This window comes from Salmo salar, chromosome 13 (genome assembly GCF_965601325.2).
Source record: "Salmo salar chromosome 13, fSalSal1, whole genome shotgun sequence".
Taxonomy (NCBI): Eukaryota; Metazoa; Chordata; class Actinopteri; order Salmoniformes; family Salmonidae; genus Salmo; species Salmo salar.
In genome coordinates this window covers 25472135-25494784 of record NC_138303.1, presented here as the reverse complement: position 1 = coordinate 25494784, position 22650 = coordinate 25472135, and the positions used below count along the sequence as shown (strand labels likewise).

At 41.7% G+C, this 22650-nt stretch overlaps 1 protein-coding gene across 2 annotated transcripts; it reads left to right on the top strand.

Moving 5' to 3' along the window:
• Positions 1 to 329: 329 nt before the first annotated feature.
• Positions 330 to 16019, top strand: LOC106566752 (sodium- and chloride-dependent GABA transporter 1). 2 transcript variants are annotated; one of them, XM_014135110.3, is made up of 15 exons: positions 330 to 616; positions 1691 to 2069; positions 2347 to 2478; positions 2665 to 2765; positions 3730 to 3839; positions 3997 to 4129; positions 4776 to 4910; positions 5016 to 5119; positions 6514 to 6638; positions 6779 to 6891; positions 11769 to 11900; positions 12443 to 12545; positions 12957 to 13057; positions 13353 to 13520; positions 13745 to 16019. In XM_014135110.3, exons 2-15 carry the CDS (start codon positions 1841 to 1843, stop codon positions 14237 to 14239), a joined length of 2181 nt encoding a protein of 726 aa, XP_013990585.3. In that variant the 5' UTR covers positions 330 to 616; positions 1691 to 1840; the 3' UTR covers positions 14240 to 16019. The 2 variants fall into 2 exon arrangements, with proteins under 2 accessions (XP_013990585.3, XP_045549026.2); XM_045693070.2 differs by lacking the exons at positions 330 to 616; positions 1691 to 2069; positions 2347 to 2478; positions 2665 to 2765 and adding an exon at positions 3533 to 3544.
• The last annotated feature ends 6631 nt before the right edge of the window (positions 16020 to 22650 follow it).

Genomic DNA, 22650 nt, shown 5'->3' with positions numbered 1-22650 from the left:
CATGGTAAATTTAGTGTCAAATAAGGTGGTCAATAGGTTATTGACCACTTCCACTTAAAAGGTGCGATATCGTCGGATAACCTTGTTTGTTAGCCTAATGGTGAATCTCAAGTTAACTAAGTCTGACCACTGCTTTAGAATTTGTCAGAATTTGTCCATTAGTAAAACAGAGAAAACAAAAAGTCATGAAATATTGAGAAAACATGCTCCATCGCTATGCCAGTGTTGGATGTGTGTGTGTGTGTGTGGGGGGGGGGGGGGGGCGACTTTCAGATGACATTGACGCTATGTAGATGGGAATTGAGAATTGTGCTCCCCCCAACGTTTCTGGTTGTTGACGTTAGACAGTCGCACAAGGCGAAGCGGCTGCTTCTAGTGTTGATTTAGCCACCTCGTCAGCACCGCGCGCCGCTGGACAGCTCCCGGCAGCCGGATACGTGTGCGCTCTCCTCTAGGACACTTGTGGCGCTTGTTCCAAGTCTTTTAATGGAAAAACAATATATTTATGTTCCAAGTAAAACTGGAAGTTTACAACTTCAGAGGGAATCTACGGATACCTCGTTTCGAGATTTGTGGCAGGCAGCACATCCTCGGTGGCAGAGAGCGCAGCTTCATTGTGAGTAAATTAGATTCTTTGATGTGTGTGTGAATTCCCTACCAATGCCTTTCACGGTGTTACAATTCCGTGAATCGTTCATAGTCAGGGATAAAGCAACAAGCAAGACGGTGATTTAACTCGTAGTTTAACGTGACAGTATGGAACTGTTGTAACCATAATGACTTTAGGTAATAAAGAAAATACACCTTGTTTTATAGCCAATTAAATGCAGAATAGACGGCTCTCCCGGTTGATTGAATGGTTCATATAACTGTGTCCATTTTTTTGTCATATAGGAGTGCGTTTTGTTCTCTATTCCTCGAATGTAATTTGTGCAGCCTGGTGCGTAAAGCTTTACGCTTTGGGCATTCCTTTGTCTCCCCAATGCAATTGTGATCCAGTTTGGTTGAGACATTGCTGTCGGTTTTTCTGTCCACTTAAATCAGTGTATAGGTAATTAGTAAGCGTATCTGCATGTGTCAGTTGCATGGTGTAATTGTTGCTCTCTCAGATTGGATGTGCATATGTAATTGTCGAATGTTATGTTGCGATGTTGCGTTTTGCGCGTGAGCTCGGTGGCATGGATAATAACAATGTCTGAAAGTTTTTTTCTTTGCAAATAATGATGCATTCGGTGATGTGCATTCTCGACATTGGACTGTATTCATTTGCAAATTGTGTTGGTTTGATTGTAAGAATATTGTGGGTAGGAGAAGTAGGCTTTATAGCCAATAAACAATCTACGTACAAACCTATCGTATGCGTTATTATTTGGGTGGAAAAGTCCTGTGCCATCATTAATGTGCCATTATTGTGTTTTTATAGCATTCTTGTGTTTCAGACTCTGCATTGCATATGTTTGGTGAGACGTTTATTAGTGTCTAGAGTGGAGTCGATCGAAAAAAATCGAACTTTCAAAATGCATTTTATTTTCAGTAATTTACAAAAGCCAAGGTGTGTATTGAACAGTCAAGCTACATACAATCCCATTCAGTAGCAAATCTATTGTGAACGTAATCATGTGGTTTAATCAATTTCCCAATGTGAGTGCGCACTCAAAAACTGACCAATCACTGTATTCACCGATTCCAGGTTAACGGCAACAGACTGTCCCTATAGCCTTCACCTGCTTCCAAACATTTGGTTCAGAGGTTTTGGCCAAAAGCTGCGAAGCTGCTGTCTGCGTGGACTGGTGCTGAAGCTCCCCTTTCAAAGGCCAGGACCACTGACAAATCGAGAGACATGGCTACGAACGGCACCAAAGCAGATGGACAAGTAACAGAACTTAACGAAGTGGCAACTAATGACAAACCCAAGTCACTGGACGTGAAAGGGGAAAATACGAAAAAGGATCTTCCCGAAAGAGAAACATGGGGAGGGCGATTCGATTTCCTTCTGTCGTGTGTAGGTTATGCAATTGGACTGGGCAACGTATGGAGATTTCCATATCTCTGTGGAAAAAACGGTGGAGGTAAACAGGATTTTAAAAAAGTCATATAACCTACATATAACCTAAGCTCATTTCACTCTTAAGTAGGCCTGTGCTTAGTCAATTTTGAGCACCCTAATTATTATGAAAAGTGATTACCACAATGTCCCTTGTGTATGAGCACAGACACGCATTTTTCATATCCTAATTGAATAAGATTCCAATTAGCTTCCACAGTGGGCTGTAAGTAACATTCAGTTGCGTATGTCTGTTTTATTCTGACGTTTATATTTGGTTTGATTTACTTGTGTCTATGCAGGAGCCTTCTTGATCCCCTATTTTTTGACACTCATATTCGCTGGGATGCCCCTGTTCCTGCTGGAGACTGCTCTTGGTCAATACACCTCAATTGGTGGGCTTGGAGTCTGGAAATTGGCTCCCGTATTCAAAGGTATACATTCTACTCATGCAATGCTCTTACTGTATGTCTAAAAGCATTTTTTTTTGTATCAAATCAAATTCCTAGTAGTCAGGTGGCCCCTTGTGCAGCTATCTTTATGTTCTTCTGTAAGTCTCTATGAATATGTTGGAGCATTAGGAGCATGCACAAAAAATGTCATAAATTTCCATCTCATAGGTGTTGGCCTTGCAGCAGCTGTCCTGGCCTTCTGGCTTAACATTTATTACATTGTCATCATTGCCTGGGCCATTTACTATCTCTACAACTCCTTTACCACTGTAAGTACCACACCTTTACCACCTACAACTCCTTTACCACTGTAAGTACCACACCTTTACCTCTTACAACTCCTTTACCACTGTAAGTACCACACCTTTACCTCTTACATTTCCTTTACCACTGTAAGTACCACACCTTTACCTCTTACATTTCCTTTACCACTGTAAGTACCACACCTTTACCTCTTACATTTCCTTTACCACTGTAAGTACCACACCTTTACCACCTACAACTCCTTTACCACTGTAAGTACCACACCGTTACCTCTTACAACTCCTTTACCACTGTAAGTACCACACCTTTACCTCTTACATTTCCTTTACCACTGTAAGTACCACACCTTTACCTCTTACAACTCCTTTACCACTGTAAGTACCACACCTTTACCTCTTACAACTCCTTTACAACTGTAAGTACCACACCTTTACCACCTACAACTCCTTTACCACTGTAAGTACCACACCTTTACCTCTTACAACTCCTTTACCACTGTAAGTACCACACCTTTACCTCTTACATTTCCTTTACCACTGTAAGTACCACACCTTTACCACCTACAACTCCTTTACCACTGTAAGTACCACACCTTTACCACCCACAACTCCTTTACCACTGTAAGTACCACACCTTTACCTCTTACAACTCCTTTACCACTGTAAGTACCACACCTTTACCACCTACAACTCCTTTACCACTGTAAGTACCACACCGTTACCTCTTACAACTCCTTTACCACTGTAAGTACCACACCTTTACCTCTTACAACTCCTTTACCACTGTAAGTACCACACCTTTACCACCTACAAACCACATGGGGATGAGACAAACATGTGTTCCAGCTTTGCTCTATGCTCTCTGAGGATTGTAACATGCTTGTTGATGCCATGTGGGATTTCTCATTGTGTCATGGAGGAAAGCATACATTATCCTTCTGTTTTTATACGTTATCCTTCTGTTTTTCAGGAACTTCCATGGAGCTCATGTGGCAATCCATGGAACACAGAAAAGTGTTACTCAAACTACAGCATAGTTGATAACACCAATCTTACCAGCGCGGTGATGGAGTTTTGGGAGTAAGACATTAACTGCTTCTTTTTTTGTTGTTGCTTCAGCACAGCATTATAGTACCCTGCATGACTGCTTGAGAAGTATAAAATGACATTTCCTTTGCTGCAAAGCATTCTCCCAGTCTGTATATTAGTCTTATTGTTACTCTCTCTGATCTTATAGGCGCAACATGCATCAAATGACCGATGGCTTGGAAAAACCAGGGCAGATCCGAGCACCACTGGCAATAACACTGGCCATCGCTTGGGTCCTAGTGTACTTCTGTATCTGGAAAGGGGTGAGCTGGACTGGCAAGGTAAGAGATTGGTTTCTCATGGCAGATTTAGGTGTATGCAAAAGCTCTCTGTCATCCAATGTGTGATAGTGATGCAATATTAATCGTTGTCATATCACCTTCATCAATCATTTATATTGCACTGACTATTGCCCAGATAGACTTTTAGAATGAGAGGAGAACCATCAAACCCACATGTTCAGTAATCATATTCAGGCTCATGGGGCCTTCTCTAATTCCAATTCTCCTGATACAGAAAATTGGGGGGAAATTTGATGATGAGGAGGAGCGAACAAGCCCTCTAAAATCTGTTTTTTCCCATTTCTCTCTCTCTCAGTTGGAACAATGTTACTCCCTGGTGTTGTTACGATTTGGATATCTAATGTGTCATGTGACCATAGAAAATAACATTTGTTGTGGTCACAAAACCACAACATTTCTTGACTGGATTTCTGTTATTTATTTTCGTCTCTTTTTTTCTGTTCTTTGTGCGAGAGATTGGAGGACAATAAATCCATTGGTATTCCTCTCTAAAGAAAAGGCCTTTGTTTAAGAAGAGACTGAATTGCAAATGTGTTGGTTCAATGGCGTATAGCTCATCTGCACTTGAAAGTGTTAACATGCATTCATTTCCTGTTGATGGTGACTCAATTATTTCACTTTCTAGGTTGTGTACTTCTCGGCCACGTACCCCTATTTCATGCTTTTCATTCTGTTCTGCCGTGGAGTGACTCTACCTGGAGCTATAGATGGAATTCTCTTCTATATCACCCCTAACTTTGAAAAACTAAAAGAATCTGAGGTACTGAATGAACTTATCATTCTATGTAAGACAAATACCTGTATGGGAGTCATTCATTTTTCAGCCCCTTTGTCAAATGGCTAAATGGTTCTCTCCCCTTGTCAGGTATGGCTGGATGCTGCCACTCAGATATTTTTCTCCTACGGTTTGGGACTGGGCTCACTGATAGCTCTTGGCAGCTATAACCCTTTTAATAATAATGTTTACAGGTAAGATGGAGGTAGGCTTCTATTAAATGGAAAGATAATGTATCAGACAAGACCTGAAAAGGCAACAATTTGACCAGTATACCTTAACAGTAAATGTGACTGTAAAGTGGACCTTACTATCAGCCATGTACAATGAGAAGCCTAAACCAACGTTATTACAATCGATAAAGTATACTGAACAAAAATATAAATGCAACATGTAACAATTACAATTATTTTACTGAGTTACAGTTCATATAAGAAATCAGTCAATTTAAATAAATTAATTAGGCCCTAATCTATGGATTTCACATGACTGGGCAGGGGCACAGTCATGGGTGGGCCTGGGAGGGCATAGGCCCACCTACTGGGGAGCCAGGCCCAGCCAATCAAAATTAGTTTTTCCCACAAAAGGGCTTTATTACAGACAGAAATACTCTTCAGTTTCATTGGCTGTCAGAGTGGTTGGTCTCAGACGATCCCACAGGTGAAGAAGTCGGATGTGGAGGTCCTGGGCTGGTGTGGTTAAACGTGGCCTTTTATTGTCCCCAGCACAAGGTGCACCTGGGTAATGGTCATGCTGTTTAATCAACTTCTCGATATGCCACACCTGTCAGGTGGATGGATTATCTTGCCAAAAGAGAAATGCTCACTAACAGGGATGTAAACAAATTTGTACACAACATTTGAGAGAAATAAGCTTTTTGTGCGTAATGAACATTTCTGGATCTTTTATTTCAACTCTTGAAACATGGGAACAACACTTTACATGTTGCGTTCATATTTTTGTTCGGTATACTATAATTCAGTCTGATATGGGGCCCTTCATATGGCTTTGGATGTGGTAGTATACATCAAATAAAATTTGCCAACAATTACACAACCTCTTCCCCAAACAGCACATCCATGCTTCTAGGTCACACAAATTGCTCATCTGTTATATAATGATGCAGACTCAGCTTGCGTTTATTTCAATTTACTTGTTGTTTATTAGCAACCCAATATTATTTAGCTACAGGCCACACTTTATATGATGCAATTAGGTTTGTAAATAAGGCTGGATTTTGGAAAACTCTTCTTTGCAAATAGGGGCTTGACATCCATTAGAAATGGACATTGCATGATTTAATATTTGGGTATTACTGTGACATTAAACTTCTTTGGAAAAAAGAACATTGTTCCCCATTGGAATGTTATACAAAAAGCAAATTACATATATTTTTACAATATCATTGCACACCTTATGTGGCCAATTTAAATGTTACTAAGCAGGGATATGTTTTCCACTCAGCAATAATAAGGAATCAACTCTCTCCTGAGAAGGCCTTTTTAGGAATCCGTGATGATGTTACAGAAGAGATGACAGATCACCTTAAGCTCTGACAACAGGACGTTTTCATGTTTCCTTTCCCCAGAGACTCTATCATAGTGTGCTGCATCAACTCCTTCACCAGCATGTTTGCGGGCTTTGTCATCTTCTCTATTGTGGGCTTCATGGCGAATGTGACTAACAGACCAATACAAGAAGTCGCAGCTTCAGGTAAACTCAATGCTCCCTCAGAGCACAATAGGGGAGTAATGTTGTCTATTCTGACTCCTGCTCACCGCCTCAATCCACACAGAGAAATGCAGCCCGTAGAACAGCGAGCTAATGCGTTGTGTTGTGTGTTTGGTATGCAGGTCCAGGCCTGGCTTTTCTGGCATACCCCGAGGCTGTGACCCAGCTGCCTATTTCTCCTCTCTGGGCTATCCTGTTCTTCTCCATGCTGCTGATGCTGGGGATTGACAGTCAGGTAAGGCTGTTTTCATTGACTGCTCCCAGATCTGTTGGTGCTTTAGCCCAATCCTCTCACTATTGTTGTCATACCATGTCAGGGGAGTTGGCTAAAGCACCTACAGATCTGGGACCAGGCTACTTAGGTGTCACGTCCTGGCCAGTATAAGGGTTAATTGTCATTGTAGTTTGGTCAGGACGTGGCAGAGGGTATTCGTTTTATGTGGTTCGGGGTGGTGTGTTTGTTGAAGGGGCATTTGATTGAAGTATTCCGGGGTTTTTGGGCACTGTTTGATTTTCATGTATTCTATGTTTAGTCTAGTGTGTCTGTTTCTATGTTTGGTTAATTGGGGTTGGGACTCTCAGTTGAAGGCAGGTGTTGTCTATTTGCCTTTGATTGAGAGTCCCATATATTAGGGTGTGTTTGTCATTGGTGGGAGATTGTTCCGTGTATAGCGTCAAGCCTTACAGGACTGTTTATTGTCGGTGTGTTTCTTTTTGTATACGTGTTTATTTTGGGTTTGCCTTCTTTTCTTATAATAAAGAAGATGAGTATACACATACCTGCTGCGTTTTGGTCCTCCATTACCAACGACAACCGTGACACTTAGGTTCTGACCTAAATGTGTAAGCACAGGTATATATGACACTGGTTTTCTCTGGTCTCTCCACATGAGAAGCACACTGGCTAATATTTATTTCCTCCTAGTGGACAGATAGCTGAGCCTTGACTTTTACTGTCAACTCATTTTAATGCAACTATATCACCTCTCTCTCTGCCCCCGGGTGCTCTGTTCTCATGCTTTCAGCTTGTGTATGATATTTGGCTAGCCTAACTCTAGGGCCACTGAGTCTGCTAGCAATTATGCTAAATGCTGCTACTCCCGTTTACACAAAACAGGTAAATCACAATATTACACACTTGCGCTTGGAAACGTCTAGGAGCAACAATGGCTCAGCCGCGAAGTGGTAGGCCACACGCTCACAGAACAGGACCGCCGAGTGCTGAAGCTTGTAGTGCATAAAAATAGTCTTTCCTCGGTTGCAACACTCATTACCAAGTACCAAACTGCCTCTGGAAGCAACGCCAGTACAATAAGTAAGTTTGAACATCTTGGCCATGTACTGTTATAATCTCCACCCGGCACAGCCAGAAGAGGACTGGTCACCCCTCAGAGCCTGGTTCCTCTCTAGGTTTCTTCCTATGTTTCTGCCTTTCTAGGGAGATTTTCCTAGCCACCGTGCTTCTACATCTGCATTGCTTGCTGTTTGGGGTTTTAGGCTGGGTTTCTGTATAGCACTTTGTGACATCGGCTGATGTAAAAAGGGCTTTATAAATACATTTGATTGATTGAATAACTGTTTGTCGGGAGCTTGGGTAACCATGGCCGAGCAGCCGCACACAAGCCTAAGATCACCATGAGCAATGACAAGCGTCGGCTGGAGTGGTGTAAAGCTCGCAGCCATTGAACTCTGGAGCAGTGGAAACGTGTTCTTTGGAGTGATGAATCATGCTTCACCTTCTGGCAGTCTGACAGACAAATCTGGGTTTGGCAGATGCCAGGAGAACACTACCTGCCCGAATGCGTAGTGCCAACTGTAAAGTTTGGTGGAGGAGGAATAATGGTCTGGGGCAGTTTTTCAAGGTTCAGGCTAGGCCCCTCAGTTCCAGTGAAGGGAAATCTTAACTCTACAGCATACAATGACATTATAGACGATCGTGTGCTTCCAACATTGTGGCAAAAGTTTGTTGAAGGCTCTTTCCTGTTTCAGCATGGCAATGCCCTCGTGCACCAAGCAAGGTCCATACAGAAATGTTTTTTCGAGATCGGTGTGGAAGAAGTTGACTGGCCAGCACAGAGCTCCATCGAACACTTCTGGGATGAATTGGAATGCCGACTGTGAACCATGCCTAATCGCCCAACATCAGTGCCCGACCTCACAAATGCTCTTGTGGCTGAATGGAAGCAAATCAATGCAGCAATGTTCCAACATTTAGCAGAAAGCCTTCCCAGAAGATTGAAGGCTGTTATAGCAGCAAAGGGGGAACCAACTCCATATTAATGCCCATGACTTTGGAATGTGATGTTCAGCAGGTGTACACATACTTTTGGTCATTGGGCCAGTAACCGAAAGGTTGTTGGATCGAATCCCTGAGTTGACAAGGTAAAAATCTGTCGTTCTGCCCCTGAACAAGGCAGTTAACCCACTGTTCGTAGGCCGTCATTGTAAATAAGATTTTTTTCTTAACTGACTTGCCTAGTGAAATAAAAAGATAGTGCATTCAGGAAGTATTCAGACCCCTTGACTTTTTCCACATTTTGTTACGTTTTGCCTTATTCTAAAATAGATTAAATTCTTATACACAATACCCCATAAGGACAAAGTGAAAACAGGTTTTTCATTATTTTTGCAAATTAATTCAAAATAAAAAACAGAAATACTTTATTTACATAAGTATTCAGACCTTTTGCTATGAGACTCGAAATTGAGCTCAGGTGCATTCTGTTTCCATTGATCATCCTAGACATGTTTCTACAACTTGATTAGAGTCCACCTGTGGTAAATTAAATTGATTGGACATGATTTGGGAAGGCACACACCTGTCTATATAAGATCCCAAAGCATGTCAGAGCAAAAACCAAGCCATGAGGTTTAAGGAATTGTCCGTAGAGCTCCGATGACAGAATTGAGTCGAGGCACAGATCTGGGGAAGGGTACCAAAAAATGTCTGCAGCATTGAAGGTCCCCAAGAACACAGTGGCCTCCATCATTCTTAAATGGAAGAAGGTTGGAACCACCAGCACTCTTCCTAGAGCTGGCCGCCCGGCCAAACTGAGCAATCGGGGGAGAAGGGCCTTGGTCAGGGAGGTGACCAAGAACCCAATGGTCACTCTGACAGAGCTCCAGAGTTCCTCTTTGGAGATGGGAGAACCTTCCAGAAGGACATCCATCTCTTCAGCACTCCACCAATCAGGCCTTTATGGTAGAGTGGCCAGAAGGAAGCAACTCCTCAGAAAAAGGCACATGACAGCCCGCTTGGAGTGTGCCAAAAGGCACCTAAAGGACTCTCAGACATAAGAAACAAGATTCTCTGTTCTGATAAAACCAAGATTGAACTCTTTGGCCTGAATGCCAAGCGTCACGTCTGGAGGAAACCAGAAACCGCTCATCACCTGGCCAATACCATCCCTACAGTGAAACATGGTGGTGGCAGCATAATGCTGTGGGGATGTTTCTCAGCGCCAGGAACTGGGAGACTAGGCAGGTTCGAGGGAAAGATGAACAGAGAAAAGTACAGAGAGATCCTTGATGAAAACCTGCTCCAGAGCACTCAGGACCACAGACTGGGGCAAAGGTTCACCTTCTAACAGGACAACGACCCTAAGCACACAGCCAAGACAACGCAGGTGTGGCTTCAGGACAAGTCTCTGAATGTCCTTGAGTGGTCCAGCCAGAGCCCGGACTTGAACCTTATCGAAGGGATTTCTTTATTTCTAATATTTTCTACATTGTAGAATAATAGTGAAGACTATGAAATAACACATGCGGAATCATGTAGTAACAAAAAAAGTATTACACAAATCAAAATCTATTTTATATTTCAGATTCTTCAAATAGCCACCCTTTCTATTGATGACAGCTTTGGCATTCTCTCAATGACAATCCCTCATGAAGCTGGTTGAGAGAATGCCAAGAGTGTGCAAAACTGTCATCAAGGCAAAGGGTGGCTATTTGAACAATCTCAAATCTCAAATATATTTTTATTTGTTTAACACTTTTCTCATTACTATATGATTCCATATGTGTTATTTAATTATGTTGATGTCTTCACTATTCTACAATGTAGAAAATAGTAAAAATAAAGAAAAACCCTTGTATGAATGAGTAGGTGTTCTAAAACTTTTGACCAGTAGTGTAGCTGTGCAGCGACGCTCCCCATCGAACCTGATAGAGGTTCAGAGGATCTGCGGAGAAGAATGGGAGAAACTCCCCAAATACAGGTGTGCCAAGCTTGTTGCATCATACCCAAGAAGACTCGAGGCTGTAATCGCTGCCAAAGGTTCTTCAACAAAGTACTGAGTAAAGGGTCTGAATACTTATGTGAATTTGATATTTTGTTTTATTTTATAAATTAACAAAACAAATTAAAAACCTGTTTTTGCTTTGTCATTATGGGGTATTGTGTGTAGATTGATCGGGGAGGGACTATTTAATCCATTTTAGAATAAGGCTGTAATGTAACAACATGTGGAAAAAGTCAAGGGGTCTAAATATTTTCAGAATGCACTGTGTATATATATATATATATATATATATATATATATATATATATATATATATATATATATATATATATATATATATATATATACAAAATAAAATAAATATATATATATATATATATATATATATATTCTACCATTTATTTAGTTAGTTCTGGATAATATGTTGGTTATTACAATGTATGCTTTCCATGATCTGAATTAATTTAATATAATCCATCAATATCCATCATCTTGGTCATTAGTTACAACTGTTACATGGTTATCATACCATACATGGACCACCATGTTGTAAATAAACACATGTATATTTGCCCATTCAGTAAAATGAATGTACAACAGTGATACTATCCTTCTAGGGATCCATGTCCCTGTAATTTCCAATTACCAGTGCACTTTTTTGGTCCTTTTAACTAAAAAAATTAATAAATAACAATTTAACAAATTATGCAGTTCATAAAAATGTATTTATTGTAAAATAAATTACAAATAGGAATAAGACCATCAATTATAGAAGAAACATGAAGTGTTGCCTTGCATAGATACTAAAGAAAGTACTGTAAATATCTCCCATTTTTAACTGAGTGTCCCCCATTTTGTGTGTGTGTAGTTCTGCACAGTGGAGGGCTTTATAACAGCTCTGGTGGATGAGTTTCCCAGGGCACTGAGGGGCAGGAGAGAGCTCTTCATCGCTGCTGTCTGCCTGGTCTCCTACCTGATCGGCCTGTCCAACATCACACAGGTACAGCACACCACAGAACAGTCTCTCTCTCTCTCTCTCTCTCTCTCTCTCTCTCTGTCTCTCTCTCTCTGTCTGTCTCTCTCTCTGTCTCTCTCTCTCTGTCTCTCTCTATGTCTCTCTCTCTCTCTGTGTCTCTCTGTCTCTCTCTCTGTCTCTCTCTCTCTCTCTCTCTCTCTCTGTGTCTCTCTGTCTCTCTCTCTCTCTCTCTCTCTCTCTCTCTCTCTCTCTCTCTCTCTCTCTCGTCACTGTGTCAATTCCACTAATGCCATTGACCAACCAGTTAAACCTCCAAGCTCAATGATACAGTAGTTGATAGAAAATGTGAATTACATTGGATAACACTATTGCTCTTTAATTTAATTTATATAAAAAAGGATTTGTTTAGACCATTCTGTTTGTTTGATTACACATGCTGTTGAAATTGGATCCCAACACTCATTTTTCCGTCTGAGATGAGGACATTGATATAATGTAGAGACCACAGACCGCTGCATATGGGTTCTTCTCGTAGTGTGACTCACCCATCTGTGTTGTGTCACTAGGGAGGCCTGTACGTGTTCAAGCTCTTCGACTACTACTCTGCCAGTGGGATGTGTCTGCTCTTCCTGGTCTTCTTTGAGTGCATCTCCATATCCTGGTTCTATGGTAGGTAGAGTCTCTAGGCAACATCAAATACACACAGTAGCTACATTATTACAGTGAATAGTATACATCAGAAACACCCTATTTCAGCATGACAAAATGACTTGTTACAGTGATATATCCTCAGGCAACATTTGTGAAAAAGAAATTAAAGCGTTTTCTCTTTGTTCCTAAAATGAGGGGATGAACAATGAATGAACTAGCTGGTCTAGGTAAATTTGAAAGTTGAATGATAGAATGACCTCACACCTGTCCAAAGACATTAGTCCAGCTTCAACCCCTGGGACTTCAACTCTGCTCACGTGTCCTACACTACACCACCTCTCCTTCCTCATCACAATTCATGGCAGACTAGCGGTAAATTGGAAGAAATTGAATTTGAATACTTTGATCATGCATTCATTTGTCTCACAGGTGTGAACAAGTTCTATGACAACATCCAGGAGATGATTGGCTACAAGCCCTGTATATGGTGGAAGCTATGCTGGGTCTGTTTCACTCCTCTCATTGTGGCTGTAAGTAGTACACCATACACATCCAATACAACATAATGACATGAAAAATGAAAAGAACCAATAACATCAATAATGATAATAGGGACCACAATGGAAATAACTGTATTGTGCAATCCTGGTCACGTTTAAAAAAAAAAAGCTTTGTACTGTGTGTATATATCTATTATTTTTTACTGTCAAATAAAATCTATCAATCAGTCACTGACCTGCCTCAAGCAATTTTGAGACAGAGACAGAAAGTGCCTAAGAAGTGGTGGTGTCAGGATTAATAAGGATCGTACCATGTCTCCCACAGGGGGTGTTCCTGTTCAGTGCAGTCCAAATGGTTCCTCTCACCTTGAACAACTATGTGTTCCCCGCCTGGGGCCAGGGAGTGGGCTGGCTCATGGCTCTGTCCTCCATGGTCCTCATTCCTGGTTACATGGTCTACATGTATCTCGGACTCAAGGGCACCTGGAAAGAGGTAAGTAACATGATTAATGATTATTGATATAGTTCTCCCGTTTCTCTAAAAGCAAGAGAATCAATGCAATTTGGTGATAATTGATATGTAACCTTAATGGTAAAAAAAAACATGTTTAAGAACTAGTATAACATTTCCTTTCAGTCAGGTTCTCCTCTCTGGACATGTTGGAGATGCAGTCATTGTGTTACTTAATGAACTGTTTTGTTGTGAATTTTTCTCAGCGCCTGCAGATAATGTTTCAGCCGCCTGCAGTGGTCCGACGGCCGCAGGAGAATGGGCCTGAGGCAGTGGTTGCGGAGACCAACATAGCTAGTCCTTCTAACCCGGCCAACCCAGCTAACCTGGCCAACCCAGCTAGCCCTGCCAACCCAGCGAGCCCTGGCAACCCAGCTAGTTCTGGCAACCCAGCTAATCCTGCCAACCCAACTGCTACAAGCCCGGTTGCTGCAGTCCCGGCCAGCCCAACACCTCCAGCCATTCCAGTTACTCTGGCTAGCCCTGTGAACCCAACCAGTCCGACCGTCCCAACCGTCCCTACCGTCCCTACCGTCCCTACCGTCCCTATCACTCCAGCCAACCCAACCAGCCCTACCAGCCCACCACCCAATCCAGTTAGCCCAACGCCAACTGAGCCAGCCATCCCACCACCCAATATAGCGAGCTCAACCAACTCAACCAACCTTACCAACCGAACCAACGCAGAGGCCAATGTCTAGACAAGGCAGAACCCTCATGGAGAAAGTGCAGTCAACAGCGAACATTACCAAGGACTTCCAATATTTTAATTGATTCACCTACCTCCATGGGCAATATCTGATCAAACCGGATTTAAAAATCATGTTTAATTTTTCTGCATTTGTAAAGCTAATGTTTTTTTTATTGGTATGCATTACAAATACAAAAATCAAAGACTGTTAGTGTTCACAAATTCTACTGTAATCTGGGTAAAAAAAATATGTAAGCATACTGTGTAATACTGTGAGAGAAAAAAAAGATTGAAAATATAGAATAGCAATTTGTTGAATATCTTCATGAACCAAGTAAATACAGTGTGACTATAGTAGAGATGAAGTTCTAGTGAACAAAATGGTCACCATGGGAGAGTGCAAGGGACAGGGTCAAATTATTGTGGTTGTTTACTAAGCCTTACTTGCACTCTGTGGGGCTGATTACAAGCCACATGGCAATGAGGGAACTCTGATGAAGAAGCACAATGCCAATAAGAAGTTTAAAGTCAACGAACCCTGGATTTATCCAGTATTAACGTTGCAAAATATTTTCTGTGTGAAAGAGACTGTTATTTTATCACCATTTTTTATTTTATTTTTTACTTTTATGTGATTGAAACATTTTTAGAATTATTTGTAGGATGTTTTCTACTATCAGTGTTGTGACCGAGGACCAACATTGTAGGCAGACGAAAGCAAAAACTATCTATGCCATGCAGTGTTCAGTTTGCGAAGCACAGGGTATCAAAAACAGACATAAAATGCAAAAGCACAGGGTATAGAAAAGTGATGTACAAACATTGACTATCCCTTAATGCTGACAGTCAATCCTGTTTACTTTTTTTTGCATGCTTTCCTCAGTAACATCAGATAAAATTCCAAAATGTCTCCTGACAGATCCAAAACGAGAACAGAGAAGGCTCTAAGCCAGTTATCAACCAATTTATGCCAAGCCATAGTCTGTTTGCATGACTTGGCTGATCTCCAGAAAATCACTTTGTATGCTAGAAAACAATATTGGACCAACTCTATGTTTAAAGATAGTCCTTTTTTGTTCACTCTTATGTGTAATGATCAATTATAGTTTGATCAGTATGTATTCAGCAATACATATGTAGATGTATAGGTGCAGGCCAGTAGAAGAGTGGTCTGTTTCTAATTGTATTTTCGTTGTCTTTGCTTTACTAGTGAAAAGCACAAAGCTTTAACTTTTGCCATGGCATGTTAAGACAATGCTAGTTTGCTTCTATGGCAGCTATAGTGAAAAGCATTTGGTCCAACAAAACAAGTTGACTTTGAAAAGCAAAGCAACAAAGTGGAAATGTGAAATGGCTACAGTTCATGTCCTGTCACTTTTGTATAAAGTTACTCTACCACAGTTTTCTCTGGAACCTTGTTGTAAAACTGTACTGTGTAAAACATGTAACTGTGAATGTTTGTAATACATTGGAAGTTATTGTCTAAATGTTGAAAAAATTCGAAAGGAGTTGCTGTTTTCTGCAATAATATTTTCACAGAAACTAAAGCACATATCTTACAGAAATATACAAAATGATGATGACAATGAAGACATTGACGATTATATTAAAAATAGAAACTATGTCTAGTAAAAAATTATATTGTTTTGTATATTTTTAACTGTCTCACTGCCTAATGTACAACATAATATAAACATGATATGTATTTAAATGGTGTCATATGATAAAGCACGATTGTCATGTTATAAAAAAAGAAAAAAGCTGAAAAAATAAAGAATTATAGAAAATATGAATAACTGTCCTGCATTTGTTTATTACTGTGCTCAAGCATAATATAGTGTTTGCTGTACAGTAGCTTTTGATGTTGTGAAATTAGGTCATCATAATAGACCTCTCAAATACTAAACAGAAAACATTAGAAACACCTGCTCTTTCCATGATATACAGTGGGGGGAAAAAGTATTTGATCCCCTGCTGATTTTGTACGTTTGCCCACTGGCAAAGAAAGGATCAGTCTATAATTTTAATGGTAGGTTTATTTGAACAGTGAGAGACAGAATAACAACAACAATATCCAGAAAAAAACGCATGTCAAAAATGTTATAAATTGATTTGCATTATAATGAGAGAAATAAGTATTTGACCCCCTCTCAATCAGAAAGATTTCTGGCTCCCAGGTGTCTTTTATACAGGTAACAAGCTGAGATTAGGAGCACACTCTTAAAGGGAGTGCTCCTAACTGCAGCTTGTTACCTGTAAAAAAGACACCTGTCCACAGAAGCAATCAATTAATCAGATTCCAAACTCTCCAAGGATGTCAGGGACAAGATTGTAGACCTACACAAGGCTGGAATGGGCTACAAGACCATCGCCAAGCAGCTTGGTGAGAAGGTGACAACATTTGGTGCGATTTTCGCAAATGGAAGAAACACAAAAGAACTGTCAATATCCCTCGGCCTGGGGCTCCATGCAAGATCTCACCTCATGGAGTTGCAATGATCATAAGAACGGTGAGGAATCAGCCCAGAACTACACGGGAGGATCTTGTCAATGATCTCAAGGCAGCTGGGACCATAGTCACCAAGAAAACAGTTGGTAACACACTACGCCGTGAAGGACTGAAATCCTGCAGCACCCGCAAGGTCCCCCTGCTCAAGAATACATATACAGGCCCGTCTGAAGTCTGCCAATGAACATCTGATTGACTCAGAGGACAACTGGTGAAAGTGTTGTGGTCAGATGAGACCAAAATGGAGCTCTTTGACATCAACTCAACTCGCCGTGTTTGGAGGAGGAGGAATGTTGCCTATGACCCCAAGAACACCATCCCCACCGTCAAACATGGAGGTGGAGACATTATGCTTTGGGGGTGTTTTTCTGCTAAGGGGACAGGACAACTTCACCGCATCAAAGGGACGATGGACGGGGCCACGTACCGTCAAATATTTGGTGAAAACCTCCTTCCCTCAGCCAGGGCATTGAAAATGGCTCGTGGATGGGTATTCCAGCATGACAATGACCCAAAACACACGGCCAAGGCAACAAAGGAGTGGCTCAAGAAGAAGCACATTAAGGTCCTGGAGTGGCCTAGCCAGTCTCCAGACCTTAATCCCATAGAAAATCTGTGGAGGGAGCTGAAGGTTCGAGTTGCCAATCGTCAGCCTCGAAACCTTAATGACTTGGAGAAGATCTGCAAAGAGGAGTGGGACAAAATCCCTCCTGACATGTGTGCAAACCTGGTGGCCAACTACAAGAAACGTATGACCTCTGTGATTGTGTAACGCCCTGGCCATAGAGAGGGGTTTTTGTTCTTTATTTTGGTTAGGCCAGGGTGTTACATTAGGTGGGCGTTCTATGTTAATTTTTCTATGTTTTTGTATTTCTTTGTTTTGGGCCGTGTGTGGCTTCCAATCAGGCACAGCTGTAGTTCGTTGTTGCTGATTGGGAGTCACACATAAGGAGCCTGTTTTTCCTTTGAGTTTTGTGGGGGATTGTTTCTGTTTAGTGTCTTGTACCTGACAGTACTGTTTGGCTGTCGGTTTTCTTGTTTTGTTGTATCGTGTTCGTTAATTAAAACTCAAGATGAACACTAACTCCGCTGCACCTTGGTCTACTTCCACAGACAGCCGTTACAGATTGCCAACAAGGGTTTTGCCACCAAGTACTAAGTCATGTTTTGCAGAGGGGTCAAATACTTATTTCCCTCATTAAAATGCAAATCATTTTATAACATTTCTGACATGCGTTTTTCTGGATTTTTTTGTTGTTATTCTGTCTCTCACTGTTCAAATAAACCTACTATTAAAATTATAGACTGATCATTTCTTTGTAAGTGAGCAAACGCACAAAATCAGCAGGGGATCAAATACTTTTTTCCCCCACTGTAGACTGATCAGGTGAAAGCTATGATCCCTTATTGATGTCACTTGTTAAATCCACTTCAATCAGTGTAGATGAAGGGGAGGAGACAGGATAGAGAAGGATTTTTAAGCCTTCAGACAATTGAGACATGGATTCTGTATGTGTGCCATTCAGAGGGTGAATGGGAAAAACAAAAGATTTAAGTGCCTTTGAACGGGGTATGGTAGTAGGGTGTCAGGCACACCGGTTTGAGTGTGTCAAGAACTGCAACACTGCTGGGTTTTTCACGCTCAACAGTTTCCCGTGTGTATCAAGAATGGTCCACCACCCAAAGGACATCTAGCCAACTTAATACAGCTATGGGAAGCATTGGAGTCAAAATGTGCCAGCATCCCTGGTGGAACACTGTCAACACATTGTCCAAGCCCCGACGAATTGAGGCTGTTCTGAGGGCAAAAGGTGGTTGAACTCAATATTAGGAAGGTGTTCCTAATGTTTTGTACGCTCAGCGTATAGTCTGCATCTGTGACGTTCGTCGTTATGAGGAGACCAAGGCGCAGCGTGAGTTGGGTTCATAATATTTATTTCCAAAGTGAACTAGCAAAAACAATAAAACTAACCAAAAGCTAGGCGTGCAAACACATGCAACACAAAGACAAGATCCCACAACTGACTGTGGGAAAAAGGGCTGCCTAAGTATGATTCCCAATCAGAGACAACGAATGACAGCTGCCTCTGATTGGAAACCATACTCGGCCAATCAAAGAAAAAGACACCATAGACATACAACACATAGAATGCCCACCCCATGTCACACCCTGACCTGACCTAACCAAACAGAGAAAAACGTCTCTCTCAGGTCAGGGCGTGACAGCATCAAACCTCTGAGTAGTAATTGGCAAGTGTTTTGAGTCTCTAAAAAGAGACACAAGATATTTGTAATGATATTTGTAATTTATAGATTTACACACTTAAGAAAATGCTATCTAGAAAAAAACATGTAAGGATTTGTAGCAAATATATAGCTAGAACGGAAAAGCATATAAAGGCAATTGTTAATTACTATTACCATGGACGTGTACTATAGAATCAGGTGTGAAACTAGAAATGCAAAGTAAATCCCTTGTTCAGTAAACCGGGGGAAAGAAATCCTGCCAAAGTAAACAGTAGCCCAGGCCAACGTTTTCACTACAATAAATAATTTCAAACCAAAACATTTGGCTTTTGGAGAGTTTAGAACAACCATGAAAAGACATTGAGAGCAAAATGTCTGAAACCTTCCCTTGTGATGTACAGTAGTGTGTCAGAAACACAGTCTGATAGCGAAGCCCCAGCAGGCTAGAAAAACATCACCACAAAACAGCTCTGGCCCCGGGGCCTGGCGTGCCAACCCACCTCATCTCTCCAACCTCTTACAGCTGTGTGTGTGTCTTCCTTCATTCTCCCCAACCTCCTGCAGCTGCTGCATACATTAGCTTCCAGTGTGATAAACGAGACTGCACCAGCTGACACCACAACAATGACTCGCAAACAATGAGACATACCCTCTAGTAGCTTGTGGCAAATTGTGTGTGTGTGTTGGCGTGCGTGTGTACGTGCGTGTGTGTGTGTGTAGCTTCATATCAAATTGGGGGTTGAATAATGCCCATAATGGCAGTTCATATAAACTTGCCGATGATGGATGGCTTAGTAGCCTCCCTATTCTCAGTAGTGTAATTTAGCATCATTACCCATGAAAACCAGTCACCACTGAGGCCACTGAAGCTGATGTCTTATGTCCACAAAGACAATGGATCATCGTTCTCAGCTGGGGAGGACACAAGAAGGAAGCTCTTGATTAGTTGGAAGCAATCTAGCAGAACACAGTTAGTCTTCTGTTCCGAAATCAAAATTCAGCATTGCAGCATCAAATTGTGATAAATATAACACAATTTTCATTGGAAATACAAGTCTTTCTCCATATAGAGACCCATAAAGATAGATACATCGACTGTTAATACAGCATATATTTTACCATACATACCAGTGGAGGGTGCTGAGGGGAGGACATCTCATAATAATGGCTGGGATGGAGTCAACGGAATGGTATCAAACACATGTTTTTCTTTGGTTTTCATGTGTTTGAAGCCCTTCCATTCACTCCATTCCAGCCATTATACTCAATTCCAGCCATTTTTAGGAATCGTTCTCCCCTCAGCAACCTCCATTGATACAAACAGTGGCTTCAGAAAGTATTTAGACCCATTTACTTTTTCCATATTTTATTACGTTACAGCCTTATTATGAAATCGATTTTTTTTTCTCAGCAATCGACACAGAATACCCCATAATGATAAAGCAAAAAGAGGTTTTTGGAAATTGTAGCAAATGTATTACAAATAAAAACAGAAATACCTTATTTACATAAGTATTCAGACCCTCCACCAATCAAGCCTTTATGGTAGAGTGGCCAGACGGAAGCCACTCATCAGTAAAAGGCACATGACAGCCCACTTGGAGTTTGCCAAAAGGCACCTAAAGACTCAGACCATGAGAAACAAGATTCTCTGGTCTGATTAAACCAAGATTGAACTCATTGGCCTGAATTCCAAGAGTCACGTCTGGAGGAATCCTGGCACTATCCCTACAGTGAAGTATGGTGGTGGCAGCATCATGCTGTGGGAATGTTTTTCAGTGGCAGGGACTGGAAGACTAGTCAGGATCGAGGCCTCAGACTGGGGCGAAGGTTCACCTTCCAACAGGACAACGACCCGAAGCACACAGCCAAGACAACTCAGGAGTGGCTTCGGGACAAGTCTCTGAATGTCCTTGAGTGGCCCAGCCAGAGCCCAGACTTGAATCCGATCTAACATCTCTGGAGAGACCTGAAAATAGCTGTGCAACAACGCTCCCCATCCATGCTGACAGATCTTGAGAGGATCTGCAGAGAAGAATGGGTGAAACTCACCAAATACAGGTGAGCCAAGCTTGTAGCGTCATACCCAAGAAGACTCGAGGCTGTAAGCGCTGCCAAAGGTGCTTCAACAAAGTACTGAGTAAAGGATCTGAACACTTATGTAAATGTGATATTTCAGTTTTTTATGTTTTAAAAGATATGCAAAAATGTCTACAAATTAGCAAACATTTATAAAAACCTGTTTTTGCTTTGTCATTATGGGGTATTGTGTGTAGATTGATGAGGGAAAAAGTAAAGGGTTCTGAATACATTCCGTAGGCACTGTACACATGTGACAGATATGCCTTATACCTCCACATAAAAAATACCACACTGAGGACCATAGGACCTTATCGGACATTCCTCCTGACAAAAAAATGGTGTATGTGAAAAAAATTGTTGGTGTTTAGCATTTCTTGGCACAGTCGGTGGTGAGACTATTTTAAAAGTAAAAGTGCTAGGAGTGTGGCCGCAGGAGAGGACATGAGCAAACTGGTGATCCATGATGCTTTTATGAAAGGATGACAGAACGCTGGGGTTTAGAAACTCAATCAGGCCACTATGATTAATCATCATAACCCACTTAGAAGAGGAAAAATCATTCTGCTGCTAGGACCAAAAGACTGATAATTATGAGGTTTTCCCTTTACAGTACAGCATACACACATCAGAAGCAGCATCTGTTCTTGAACATATCAATACGGAAGTGGTCAGATGACGCAGATGCTACACTACAGGACTGTTTTGCTAGCACAGACTGGAATATCTTCCGGGATTCATGCAATGGCATTGAGGAATACACCACCTCAGTCATCGGCTTCATCAGTAAGTGCATCGACGACGTCGTCCCCACAGTGACTGTACGTACATATCCCAACCAGAAGCCATGGATTTCAGGCAACATCCGCATCAAGCTAAAGGCTAGAGCTGCCGCTTTCCAGACGCTTATAAGAAATCCCGCTATGCCCTCAGACGAACCATCAAACAAGCAAAACGTCAATACAGGATTAAGATTGAATCCTACTACATCGGCTCTTATGCTCGTTGGATGTGGCAGGGCTTGAAAACTATTACGGACTACAAAGGGAAACCCAGACGCGAGCTGCCCAGTGATGCGAGCCTACCAGATGAGCTAAATGCCTTTTATGCTGGCTTCGAGGCAAGCAACACTGAAGCATGCACGAGAGCACCAGCTATTCTGGATGACTGTGTGATAACGCTCTCGGTAGCCAATGTGAACAAAACCTTTAAACAGGTCAAAATTCACAAAGCAGCTGGGCCAGACGGATTACCAGGACGTGTACTCAAAGCATGCGCGGACTAACTGTCTAGTGTCTTCACTGACATTTTCAACCTCTCCCTGACCGAGTCTGTAATACCTACATCTTTCAAGAAGACCACCATAGTCCCTGTGCCCAAGGAAGCGAAGGTAACCTGCCTAAATGATTACCGCCCCGTGGCACTCACGTCGGTAGCCATGAAGTGCTTTGAAAGGCTGGTCATGACTCACATCAGCAGCATCCTCCCAGAAACCCTAGACCCACTCCAATTCGCGTACCGCCCCAATAGATCCACAGATGATGCAATCTCAATCGCACTCCACACTGCCCTTTCTCACCTGGACA